The sequence below is a fragment of the Gekko japonicus genome, unplaced genomic scaffold (genome assembly GCF_001447785.1).
Source record: "Gekko japonicus isolate JY-2015 unplaced genomic scaffold, Gekko_japonicus_V1.1 scaffold166, whole genome shotgun sequence".
In the NCBI taxonomy this organism is placed as follows: Eukaryota; Metazoa; Chordata; class Lepidosauria; order Squamata; family Gekkonidae; genus Gekko; species Gekko japonicus.
In genome coordinates, this window is record NW_015173127.1 from 1,567,260 (window position 1) to 1,581,219 (window position 13,960).

At 49.0% G+C, this 13,960-nt stretch overlaps 1 protein-coding gene across 1 annotated transcript in view; it reads left to right on the plus strand.

Annotated features, from left to right (window-relative positions):
• Positions 1-13,960, plus strand: part of SYT16 (synaptotagmin 16) — a 100,216-nt gene that overhangs the window by 23,805 nt on the left and 62,451 nt on the right. Inside the window, 1 exon segment of the mRNA XM_015422012.1 lies at positions 11,720-12,304. Within this exon segment, the coding sequence (XP_015277498.1) occupies positions 11,720-12,304 (585 nt within the window).

Consider the following 13,960-nt stretch of genomic DNA (forward strand, 5'->3'; position numbering starts at 1 on the left):
GGTGGGTGGGACCCCGGGGAACTGCAGAGGAGTGCAATCCCGCTCCTTTTCTGCACATCGGTACCCGCTTGCGGAGATGCGTAAATAAGGCATGCATTATTCTCCTTTTGTCCTGTTCTCTGGCATGCTCTCAGTGTTACATAAATGCCAATATTCTTCTTTCGGGGAGGGGGGAAAAAAGAAAGAAAAACACCTTTTATAAGAACGTTGTAAAACTCTTATCTTCTCAACCCCCCTGCCCCCCACCCCAGTTGACAAGTAGTGCAGCGTTCAGGCTTCTAAATGACAACTTCTCTCCTTCAGCCGCGCGTGGGGGCGTTGATGCTTTCTGGAACTGCCACAGACAATCATGCAAACATATATTTACTGAACCTTTTTGAAAAATGTGAATTATTAATAAACAGGGTAAGTTTTAAGACCGAGTAAAGTGGGAGGCTGGGGGGGGGGGAGGGTTTGCTTCCACAGGCAGCAGCAATTTGCATTTCAAAGTGATTTCTTGTATGACTGACACATCCGTCCTTAGAAATGCGGGGTTTTTTATAATGGAGAGGCTAAATAGCGGCTCTAACCACCGCTTGCACTGTACGCGCCAAGATGGCAGTGGGGTATGCTTTTGTTGTGGTCCTGGAAATATAATTGTAGGGACTGGAATGTATTAATTATACTGGGGAAAGTCAGGGAAGAAATTGTTTTCTTTTTCACTATAATGGACAGGCAGAGTTGGAAGTCGTTCTGAACTTGTAATTTCCTGCCTGGCTGTCTTAGGGAGGTGGGGGGGGGGACCCACGACTCTACTTGTGGTACGAAGCACTACAAATAATGCACAAGCATCAAGAGAAAGTGGGCTGAAAACTTCCGTGTCTAGAGGTTATATTCGTCCTGTAGGCACTTTGCTTTTCAAAAATTAAAAATAATATCCATGAAGAACACAAGAACATAAGAGAAGCCATGTTGGATCGGGCCAGTGGCCCATCTTGTCCAACACTCTTTGTCACACAGTGGCCAGTAGAATGTGAGGGCTGGTTATCTATTTCTATCTAATTTTATCTGGTCCACCCTCAAAGCAGTATACATAGTTCTCTTCTTCTCCACTTTGTCCTCACAGCAGCCTTGTAAGGTAGGTAGGGTTGCAAACTTTCAGGTGGCACTTGGAGATCTCCCACTATTACAGTTGATCTCTAGATGACCAAGATCAGTTCCCCTGGAGAAAATGAACATAAGAACATAAGAGAAGCCAAAGTTGGATCAGGCCAATGGCCCATCCAGTCCAACACTTGGTCACACAGTGGCCAAAAACATCAGGTGCCATCAGGAGGTCCAGCAGTGGGGCCAGGATACTAGAAGCCCTCCCACTCTTGCCTCCCCCAAGCACCATGAAGACAGAGCATCACTTGCCCCAGACCGAGAGTTCCTACCTATACATTATGGCTAATAGCCACCGATGGACCTCTGCTCCATATGTTTATCCAATTCCCTCTTGAAGCTTTCCATGCTTGTAGCCACCACCACCTCCTGTGGCAGTGAATTCCATCTGTTAATCACTCTTTGGGTGAAGAAGGACTTCCTTTTATCTGTTCTAACCCGGCTGCTCAGCAATTTCATTGAGTGCCCGCGAGTTCTTGTGTTGTGAGACAGGGAGAAAAGTACTTCTTTCTCGACCTTCTCTATACCATGCATAAGCTTATAAACCTCGATCCTGTCACCCCTCAGCCATCATTTCTCCAAGCTAAAGAGCCCCAAGCGCTTTAACCTCTCTTTAACCCTTTTGTCATTCTAGTTGCCCTTTTCTTCACTTCTTCCAATGTTATAATATCCTTTCTGAGGTGTGGTGACCAGAACTGTACACAGTACTCCAAATGAGGTCACACCATCAATTTATACAGGGGCATTATGATACGGCTTTGGAGGGTGGACTGTATGGTATTATACGCTGCCGAGGTCCCTCCCCTCCCAAACCCCGCCCTCCCCCAGCTCCACCACCAGAATCTCCAGGTCTTTCCCAACCCAGAGCTGCCAACCCGAAAGGTAGGTTAGCCTGCAACAGAAGTCAGAACCAGCCACAAAATGGGTTAACACTTTTATTGAGCTATCTATCCATTACTATCCCAAGATCTTTTCCCCTCTCAGTTTCAGTAAGTTTGGACCCCATTAGCCTATACTTGAGGTTGGGATTTTTGTCCCAGTGAGTGAAGAGAAAACAAAAGAGGATGTGAGGTGGCACATATATGGTCAGGGACCGGCCTACCTGAGGGACCGCCTTTCCCCGTATGTTCCCCAGAGAGCACTGCAATCAGTATCCCAAAACCGCCTGGACCTCCCTGGCCCTAAGGAAGTCAGGTTGATGGTAACCAGGACGAGAGCTTTTTCGTTTGCAGCTCCAGCCTACTGGAACGAGCTTCCTGCCGAGATCAGGACCCTGCGGGACTTGTCACAGTTCCGCAGGGCCGTGAAAACAGAACTTTTCAGGCAGGCGTTCCGATAGGAGCGACGTTCTACCAGCAGCGCCCTGTGCGAACTCCGATCCTAGACGACCTAATGCGGCGGTACTGCCGAATGTGTCCCTAAATTGCACTTTAGTTTTATCGCCATCTAATGAATGTTTTATATTGATTGGTTGTGTTTTAACTGATGTTTTATATTTTTATACTTACTGTGAATGTATACTGCTTGTCAGTTCGTGGAAGCCGCCCTGAGCCTGCCTGGCGGGGAGGGCGGGGTAAAAGTGAAACAAACAAACAAACAAATAAATATAAGTTCATTACAGGAGAGACTGTCCTCTGGGCCCAGAGAAAGGCGTGCTGCCTCGGCGAAGACCGAGGGCCCTCGATCCGTTGGGGAGTCAACTTAGCCATAGGCTGAGGAAATACATCCTCCGTCACGATTCTGAAGGACACATCTGGCTGCTTGACGCTCTGATTAGATTTGCACTCGGCGGGTTTCTTTGAGCGATTACCAAAAGGGGCAAAATAACCAAAGAAGCTTTGTGCAAAATGAAGAATTAATTATAGAATCCCCAAGGGGGTTGTAATACAATGGGTTTTTAATAAGCACGGATGTCATCATAGGCATCCCAAGTTGGTTTGATATCTCCTGTTCTGGCCTTAGTTCTGGGGGTGTCATGATCTCGGGCCATGGTGTTCTGGACTCACTGTTCAGCAAATGGGTAGAATTGTAGAATGATAAGAGTCGTACAGATTCTAGTCCAACCCCCTGCTCAGTGCAGAATCAGCCTAAAGCATCCCTGACAAGTGTTCGTCCAGTCGCTGCTTAAAGACTGCCAGTGAGGGAAAGCTAAGGTAAGGGTACAGATGGGGCAGCCGGAATTGTGGGGCGTGGCCCACGAAGGAGGGGGCACTGCCCCTAATGCCCTTGTCCCGCCGCTGGCTCCTCCGCGGCCTTACGGGCCGCTGCGGCAGGACTGGCGCTACTCGCGCCGAGCTTCCCACTACTCCCCGGGAAGAATGGTGGGCTGGGCACCTCCCGAGACCCCAATCCCCTCCCTCAACGCCCACCGCGGGGCAGGGGACACCCGGAAAGACAAAAGACGGTGGAACGGACTGGCAAAGAACGTGATGGGGACGACCCGAGACGCGAAGGGGGGGAGGGCGCCTTTGAGAGAACGGGAGAGTTGGTGCATTCCAGCCTTACCCCCGAGGAGTACTGGTGCTGAGGACGCCGTTGTTGGCCCCATTGCACAAACAGGAAGTAGGCACTCCCTCACTCCCACAGCACTAGTTATACAGGAAGGTGGGCCTAAGGAAGAGGAAGTTCACTGAGATAGGAGAGCACGGTGATGGGCAGGTGACCTAGCCTATAGAATTAGTAATAACCAGAAGGGGGTGTCACCAAGGGGTGAAGCTGGGCTATAAAAAGGAGGAAACTGACGAGTGCCGGGGAGGAATTGAGGATTGACCTCAGAAGCAACTCAGAGAGAATGGAGGTCTGTCCGAGGAAGGAAGCTGGGGTGACGTAACCCCAGACCTTCCCAATCTGAGGCGCTCGTTTCCTCTGCCCATACTTCAACACGGCTACCGGAGTTTCTAGACCTGGGGCGGACCCCGAGTGTGACAGCCCCCACTGTGGCTATGGGCCTGCCTAGAGTCCGCCTTCCCAAGTGGCCATTTTCTCCAGGCGAATGGATCTCTGTCGCCTGAAGATCAGTTGTAATCCTAGGAGATCTCTAGCTACCATGTGGAGGTTGGCAAAGCTACCTAGATAAGTTTGTGACTCGTTGCATGCAGGCCAATCCATTATTGTTTCAGGTCTTTATTTCTATTTGCTCCTCTTTACATTGCTCTGTGTAGCTTGGACTGTGTCTTGCCTACCCTTGAGTCTGGATTCTCGGTGACTCCTCTCAACACAATGTGAAGCAGCCTGCGTTTGTGGACTAGCGAACCCTTCGCCCCTACGAATTCTAGTCCCTGACCTGCTCTTGAATACCTGGATTGTGTGAGAACTTACGTCTTCTCATATGCCAATCTGTGGAAGAGCACATGAGGCTTGGCCCGTTGCCTAGTGCATAACATCATCTCGTCCTTGGCCAAATGGGAAATATATCCATCTTCCTAAAAGGACATTTGTAAGTCGCCTTAATAACGAATTGCAGTCATAACGCAAGGCTGGTAGGCTTGTGCCAAAGAGGTAGATGGCTGGTATTGGAATGCATTTATTGGAAATATTTTTAGCCCGAAGGCCCAAGGCGCCTGACATCAAATTCCAAAATGAAAACGCCGATTAAAAATACCCCAAACAGTAAAAGAGAACAAATTCTGAAACCAGCAGAAAATTCCTTAAGCTGTCCAGATCGTAGAAACCTCAGCAGAGTGAACATACACATATACACTAGGGTTGTCTTTAGGGCTGCCAGACCTGGATTAGGAAATACTTGGAGATTTGGGGGGGGGGGTGGAGTCAGGGGAGGGAGGGGTTTGGGGAGGGGTGGGACCTCAGTGGGATCTAGTACCATAGAGTCCACCCTCCACAGGAACCGTTTTCTCCAGGGGAACGGATGTTGATCATCTGGAGATCAATTGTAATAGCAGGGGATTTCCAGGTGCCACCGGGAGGTTGGCAACCCTAGCCTGGCAACACGTGGGCGGGATGGGGGCCATGTCATGTCACTGACGTCGCTATATCACTTCTGGGGGAAGCTTGGGAGCGACGTAGGGTAGCTCTAGAAATCAGTAGAAACTCTATGGTAAAACCAGAAGCAGTGCCTTTGCACGCACAGGGGGTGCTTGATGCTCTAGCGATTATCCAAAACTCTATGGTGTAAGTTTTGGATGAGTGCAGGAGAGTTGCCCAGATCATGACCTCACTTTCTGGGTCATGCTGGAAGTGACGTCATCACGCCAGGAAACACCAATCATCCACTATTTCTCCTAGACTTGTTAATCAGCCAGTCACAGGGATGCTTTGGGATGTCTAACTAAAGACTTCAATTCCCAGGAGCAACTGCTCTTAAAGATATATGGCAGTTCTACCTAACTACAGTTAAACGCTGGCTGGGGGCAGCACACCCCCATTGCCCAGTAGAAAAACAGCAGGGACAAGAAGCTGGTGGTGGGAGGTCTTCTCGCCAACGCAGGAGACCGGGTAATAACCCTGTGCCCCAGCCTTGCTTGGGAAGGCCAACAATTGTAGCTGAGAGAACTGGATCGTAGGTCTCTTTCGCTTACGTTCTGCTTTTGCCAAAATAAAAAGACATACAAAAATAATTGTCGAGAGAAGGAGAGAAAAGGAAATGTATCCACGCAGAGAAGAGGAAGGGGAGGGAAACAACCCAAATCCAGCAATCTGTACAGCGGCTGGGACATATGCTGTAAGCCACCCTGCGCCCTGCTTGCGGGAGAGGGCAGGATTAAAACCTAAATAATTTTTTGTTGTTGTTGTTCAGTCGCACAGTCAAGTCTGACTCTTCGCGACCACATCACGCCAGGCCCTCCTGCCTTCCATCGTCCTCCAGAGTCCGCTGATTTTCATGTTCATTGCATCGATAACACTGTCTAACCATCTCATCCTTTGCCGTCCCCTTCTTCTTCTTCCTTCCATCTTTCCGAGCATCAGAGTGCTCCCTTCTCATTTGGTGGCCAAAGTATTTGAGCTTCAGCTTCAGTATCTGGCCTTCCAGGGAACAGTCAGGGTTGATTTCCTTTAGGATTGACTGATTTGATCTCCTTGCAGTCCAAGGGACTCTCAAGAGTCTTCTCCAGCACCATAATTCGAAAGCATCTATTCTTCGGCGCTCGGCCTTCCTTATAGTCCAACTCTCGCAGCCATGCATGACTACTGGGAATACCATTGCTTTGACCCTACGGACTTTTGTTGGCAGGGTGATGTCTCTGCTTTTTATCATGCTGTTGAGGTTCGCCATCGCTTTCCTCCCAAGGAGCAGGCGTTTTTTAATTTCATGGCTGCAGTCGCCGTCTGCCAGCTCTTAGATGGGACCCCGCTGAGACGTCTTGCCCCAGAGCAACTAGGGGTTACCTGCCCCATCCTTTTCTACCTCTGGGAGCACCTGTGGTACAATCGCTCAGTAACAATGAATGCTTGTTCTGTATGTCAGCCTTGGATTCCAGAACAGTTTCGAGTGGGTAGCACAATGCCTGATCTCAGATTTAAACAATACGGTTTACCTCCTTTGTGTACGTGTGTGTTGTTCTCTGCTGGAGAGCAGTAACCCCATAATTGTCGCTATTTTAATCAGTCGGTAAAGCACAAAAGACTCGGGGAATGAAAGTGAAGAGAGAGGCTGGAAGAACAAGCGGAACCTTGTTTTATTCCCTGTCTCTGTGAATCGGTTATTTTGGGTGGAATGATTTTGGATTCTGAGATGGGCATATTTGAAATGGCGGAGCGTTTCGCACTGAGAGGTATAAAGACGAGACATTACCAAGGAATGCCAGTGTAGCCATTTTCGAGGGTCTTTTTGTGTGGGAGAGGCTGCATTTCCACTTATTTTGAAGTAACATATGTCCACACGGTCATTCACATATCACAATTAGGCATTTAGACATATAAGCTTTGTGGAAATTTCAAAGGCAAAGGTACAAACCCCATTTTTTTCCTGGTTTTTTTTTCGGGGGGGGGGGAGGTTACAGAATTTGGGGAAGAAGTGAAATATATATACAACTCTTTTTTATATAAGAACATAAGAGAAGCCAATGTTGGATCAGGCCAATGGCCCATCCACTCCAACACTCTGTCACACAGCGGCCAAAAATACCAGGTGCCCTCAGGAAGTCCAGCAGTGGGGTCAGGACACTAGAAACCCTCCCACCATTCCCCCCAAGCCCCCAAGCACTAAGAATACAGTGCATCACTTGCCCCAGCCTGAGAGTTCCTATCTATACCTTGTGGCTAATAGCCACTGATGGACTTCTGCTGCATATGCTTATCTAATTCCCTCTTGAAGCCGTCCATGCTTATAGCCACCGCCACCTCCTGTGGCAGTGAATTCCATGTGTTAATCACTCTTTGGGTGAAGAAGGACTTCCTTTTATCTGTTCTAACCCGACTGCTCAGCAATTTCATGGCGTGCCCACGAGTTCTGGTATTGTGAGAAAGGGAGAAAAGTACTTCTTTCTCTACCTGCTCTATGCCATGTATAATCTTATAAACCTCAATCATGTCACCCCTCAGCCATTGTTTCTCCAAGCTGAAGAGCCCCAAGCGTTTATCAGTCCCAGATTTATTTTACTGCCTCTTAACAACATAAAATGCATCCAGGTGGGTAGCCGTGTTGGTCTGAAGAAACAGAACAGTTTGAGTCCAGTAGTACCTTTAAGCTTTTACCCAGAATAAAACTTTGTTGGTCTTAGAAGGCGCTAATGGAAATGCAGCCTTTTAATATATTGGCATATAAATCTGTATGATGAGGCGTATTTGCCTTCGCTTGGATGGTCCAGGCTAGCCTAAACTTAAAAAACTTAAAGCGCTTAGGGCTCTTTAGCTTGGAGAAACGACAACTGAGGGGTGACATGATCGAGGTTTATAAGATTATGCATGGGAAAGAACAGGTCGAGAAAGAGGTCCTTTTCTCCCTTTCTCACAATACAAGAACTCGTGGGCACTCCATGAAACTGTTGAGCGGTCGGGTTAGAACGGATAAGAGGAAGTACTTCTTCACCCAAAGAGTGATTAACACATGGAATTCACTGCCACAGGAGGTGGTGGCGGCTACAAGCACGGACAGCTTCAAAAGGGAATTAGATAAGCATATGGAGCAGAGGTCCCTCAGTGGCTATTAGCCACAAGGTATAGCTAGGGGCTCTGGGGCACGTGATGCTCTGTCTTCTTGGTGCTTGGGGGGGGGGGTCAACAGTGGGGGGGCTTCTAATGTCCTGACCCCACTGGTGGACCTCCTGATGGCACCTGGTATTTTTGGCCACTGTGTGACACAGAGTGTTGGACTGGATGGGCCTTTGGCCTGATCCAACATTGGCGTCTCTTATGTTCTCTTATGTTCTTAACTTGTTAGATCTTGGAAGCTAAGCTGGGTTGGCCCTGGTTAGTAATTGGATGGGAGACCACCAAGGAAAGTGGCTGCGTGGAGGCCGGCCATGGCAAACCACCTCTGAATGTCTCTTGCCTTGAAAACCCTTTGGGGTTGCCGTAGGTCGGCTGTGATTCGATGGCACTTTCCATCATCATTTGACATATTCATGGCATTTAGAAGTATCAACACCTTCGTTTCCTATAAGCAAAAAGCAGAAAGGTACCCGATACTTGAGAGAGAGAGAGAGAGAGAGAGAGAGAGAGAGAGAGAGAGAGAGGGAAGGAGAGAGAGAGAGAGAGAGAGAGAGAGAGAGAGAGAGCTGCGAATTTGTGCACCTTGTTCCACCTTAGCACTTGTACCTTAGTTTTTTTCCCCCATCAGAGATGTTGGGGTGGAAAATAAAACGTGGAGAACAGAAAACACAGATTTTATTTTATTTATTTATTTATTTACTAGGAATAAAGCCCGTTGTTGAAATAAATACAACGAGATCTAGAAAGAGGCTCTGGGAGAGTGCTCTGGCTTTGGGCAAACAGTGTCAATTTGCTGTGGTGACCTCAGCAGGGTATTAAAACATGAACCTGGGACCTGCACACCACCAGAATACAGCAGGTTCCATATGCAACTGACATTCCAACTGCCTTGCGGGGGGGGGGGGTTGAGGTGTGGAATGGAGTGAAGTCCAATCAGCTTCCATATGCAAAAGACCTTGAAACGCTGGGCGGGACTGCACAAAGCAGCCAGTCAACCCAGCCAGCGTCTTCTGACTGACAGTTCAAGCGTCCATACACTAAAGGTGTGCATTTGGAATGTTGGAGCCGACTATGGCTTTATATATAAGGGAGAGATTTGATTTGTATCCCGCCCTCCCTGCCAAGGCAGGCTCAGGGCGGCTTACACACAATATGTTAAAACAACTAAAACACAGAATTAAATAAAACCACAACAGTATAATAATAAGACATATCATAAAGTGCCAGTGCAATTCACAGACGATTGGCGGCATTCACGGCATCCGAGGTAGTCAGCTACCGTTGTAGTCTGGGTTTTAACAGGCTGTTGATCACAATGTTTCAGTTGGTGTTGGTATTGGGATCAGGGCCTCATTGTTGGAGGGGGCGGCTCCGTAATCGAAGGCCTGGAGGAAGAGCTCTGTTTTAGAGACCCCGCAAAACTGTAAGAGGTTAAATCAAAGAAGTGGGTTGCATCCTATCAGCTTGCCCAGTTCAGCTCCTTGCTGGTACCCAGGGCTTTTTTTGTAGAAAAAGCCCAGCAGGAACCCATTAGCATAATAGGCCACACCCAACAACAGAAACTCATGAGCATATCCAGCCACACCCCTGACAGCATAGCTCATTAGTATATTAAGCCACACCCCACATTACCAGAAGTGTGGTCATCCAGCCACCCCCACCTTTTGCTTCTTATTCTGTTTACCTTGTTTGTTGTCAAAACCCAGGGCCTTTTTTTGTAGCAGGAACTCCTTTGCATGATAGGCCACACACCCACACAGCCAATCCTAATGAGTTTCTGCTGTTGGGTGTGGCCTATTATACTAATGAGTTCCCACTGGGTGTGGCCAACTTGGGAGCCAGCCGGAACTCCGTTCCTGTGTGTTCCTGCCCAAAAATAGCCCTGCTGGTACCTAAGTCTTATGTTGTTTTTGTTCGTGTAAGTCATACGATCCCCCAGAGTAGCCTTTTTGGCGATCAAAAGGTGTCTCCTTCTTCCTGATTGGTTGATAGGATTCTGTCAAGTTTGGGGCTCAAAGAGGAACTGTCTCTCATTAGAGTCACAATAGGATAGCTGAGTATATGGATTGTGAGTTAAACTTTACAACATGAACTACTCTAGAAGAAGAAGAGTTGGTTTTAAACCCCACGCTTCACTACCCAAAGAGTCTTGCAGTGGCTTACAATCACCTTCCCTTCCTCTCCCTGCAACAGACACCCTGTGAGGTAGGTGGGGCTGGGAGAGCTCTGAGAGAACTGTGGCTGACCGAAGGTCACCCAACTGGCTTCTGCTCCATATGCTTGAGAGCCAGTTTGGTGTAGTGGTTAAGTGCGTGGACTCTAATCTGGGAGAACCGGGTTTGATTCCCCACTCCTCCGCTTGCACCTGGCTGAATGACCATGGGCAAGCCATAATTCTGGCACAGCTGTTCTTGAAAAAGAGCAGTTTGTGTCAGAGCTCTCTCAGCCCCGCCCACCTAACAGGGTGTCTGCTGTGGGGAGGGGAAGGGAAAGGAGTTTGTAAGCTGCTCTGAGACACCTTTGGGTAGTGAAGGGCGGGGTATGAATCCAGTCTCTTCTTCTTCTTCCTCTTCATGTGGAGGAGGAGTGGGGAATCAGACCTGGTTCTCCAGATTAGAGTCCGCCGCTCTTAACCACGACACCAAACTGGCTTTCAGAACATTTTGATAACATGCACTATAATGGAGCTGCCCTGAAGACAGAGGACAGTCATGTCAGTCTGTCGTAGAAGAGCTAGACTGGAGCTCGGTAGCACCTTCGGGTCCAAGAAGATTTTTGGGGAATCAGTTTTCAAGAGACAAAGCTCCGATTGTCAGATACTACTGTGAGCAATTGCAAGGGGGCGACCATCAGGGCAGGAACGCACAGGAACGGAGTTCCGGCTGGCTCCCAAGTTGACCACGCCCAGCAGGAACTCATTAGCACAATAGGCCACACCTAACAGCAGGAACTCATTAGGATTGGCTACATTAGGGGTGTGTGGCCTAACATACAAAGGAGTCCCTGCTACAAAAAAGCCCTGGGTTTGGACAACAAACAAGGTAAACAGAATAACAAGCAAAAGGTGGGTGTAGCTGGATAACCACACTTCTGGTAACATGTGCTAATGAGCTGTGCTGTCAGGGGTGTGGACTAATATGCTAATGAGTTCGTGGTGTTGGGTGTGGCCTAATATGCTAATGAGTTCCTGCTGGGCTTTTTCTACAAAAAGAGCCCTGGGCGACCTCATGTGCTGGCTTCAGGATTTACCATAGCAATTATTCTCTAGTGTTTACAGCATTAGGGGCAGTCCTCGTTCGTGGCTTTTGCTTTGGCGATTCCGTGGTTCTGCTGCAGGCATGGGTGGAAGTGCTCTCTCCTTTCTGCCCTGGCGCATGCATCCTTTTTCTCACTCTCTCAGCTAGGTCGTTTTGGTAGTTAGCAGAGATTCAAGGGTCTGTGATAATGTATTGTATTGCTTGCTCTGTAGCTTGCAGAACTGTGAGTCTGGCATGCTGACAAAGATGAACCGACGGTGTTCATGACCATCGGACCGTTTGCTCGCGGTTTGTGGTTTGACGCATGGCTTCTCAGGACATTCAGAGTTTCTTCCAGCCCCTTTCCTCCTGGATGTCTCGGATGTATGAGGCTGTCCAACAAGCCGGTGACGCCTTATCATCTTCCTTGGTCAGTCTGGGAAGCAAAGAGGAGCAGCGTGCCAACAATGAGACGGACGAGGAGTTAGAAGGCAGCGATGGACCTTATGAGCGTTACTCTGAAGGTTCGGAGGACGAAAGCATCTCTAGCCAAGGGAGCGAAGGATCGGATCGCTTTTCAGCATCTGGTTGTTGTGACCCTACCTCACGGAACTCTTCCTGGAGAGAAGTGGGAGAAAGGAGGAGCCTCGTCTTCTCAGAATGTCTCGATGAAGATTCTCAGACCTGCCATGGAATCCACCAAAGTTACAAGGGCCACCAGCCTATGGAGACTCTTCCCACCATCCCAGAGGAAGAGGAGCACCTCCATTCCAAGCAGAGTAAGACCTTTCCACTCAACTGGGATGATCAGAGATCTCGTTTGGTAGAAAAGAACAGTGGACATACCAATATGGCGGGTAAGTTGATGTCCTCGGCAGCAGCACTCATACTTTACTATGGCTTTTAGGTTGAATTCCGTCCACCACTTTGTATCACCACCTTTCCCTATGGAATCCCTGAACTGGTAAATCTATGCAATGTGCTTAATGGCTCCCATGCGTTGGCAAATCTGTATTTTTTTTATATCAGCTGAAATTGTAGCAGCCATGAAGTCCATTGAATTAGGCAGTCCCGCCCAAGTCCACTGTCTCGCCCTCCTTCTAAGAACATTCCTTACAAAAGGCCTTGAAGAACATTCATTTGTTCATTTAGTTGTGTTTGTCATGTCTCAGGTCCCCAACGTGGTGCCCGCCAATAGCTTTCCTGGTGCCCGCCATGTGCTTTTAAAAAGTGGGTGGGGCTCTTGCTCAGCAGGGATCCTGATTGGCTCTGCAAATTAAAAAGCATCCCGTCAAACAGAGCTTCAACGTTTCAGGCAGAAGAGGTACTACTAGAGTTATATACAACCTTGCTCTCTGGCGTTCTGTGGTTGGTTCTGCCTCCCGCGGCAGCCATTTTGTGATTGGCTCCGCCTCCTGTGGTAGCCATTTTGTGGCTGTGCCCGTTGCCCTGTGCCAGAATTCCAAAGGTGCTTGCAAGCTCAAAGGGGTCTGGGGACTCCTGTGTTATATAAATACTAGCAGTAAAGCCCGTTGTGAAAGCAATACAACGAGATCTAGAAAGAGGCTCTGGGGCAGTGCTCTGGCTTTGGGCAAACAGTGTCAATTTGCTGTGGTGACCTCAGCAGGGTATAATGACAGAGTCCACTGTTTTCTCCAGAGGAACTGATCTCTGCTACCTGAAGAGCAGTTGTAATTGTGAGTAATCTGTAGCCCTCACTTGGAGATTGGCAACAATTGTTACTCAGGACAAAATGGCTGGTTTGGAGGGTGGAGTCTATAGCATTCTACCTGTCTGAGATCCCACCCCTCTGCAAACCCCACCCTCTCCAGGCTCCACCCCTCAAATCCCCAGGAATTTGTCAGCATGTAGTTGGCAACCCCATCTCCTTCCCAGCTAGCCACCAACCTACCATTATCTGCCCCTTTGACTTCAGCTGACTTCTGCCCTCCCTTCTGCAGAGCAGTTGTAATACTGAGTGCTCTCCAGCCCTCACCTGGAGATTGGCAACAATGGTTCCCTATGTGAGACTGACTGGTTTGGAGGGTGGAGTCTATGGCAGTGTACCTGTCTGAGGTCCCACCCCTCCTCAAACCTCACCCTCTTCAGGCTCCATCCCTCAAGTCTCCAGGAATTTCCCATCTGGAGTTGGCAACCCTATCAGGACTGGCCCCAATGTGTTTTCTCCCAAAGGCCAAAGTAGGTGACAGGACCAAGCTTAGTTGCCTACCAACAGGCACTGAGGGGAATGTAGGGTTGCCAGCTCTAAGGAGGGAAATACCTGGAGGTTTGGGGGGTGGATTCTGTAGAGGGCCGGGCGACGGAGGCATCGGCCTTCTGTCGCCCGCCTTGCCCCCCCAATCTCGGCCCGGGCACCCGCGGCTCCCACCAGCGGCCGCCCGACTCCAGACTCCCCCGCGGCCACTCCAGCCAGGCGACGGAGGCATCGGCCTTCCATCGCCTGCCTCGCCCCC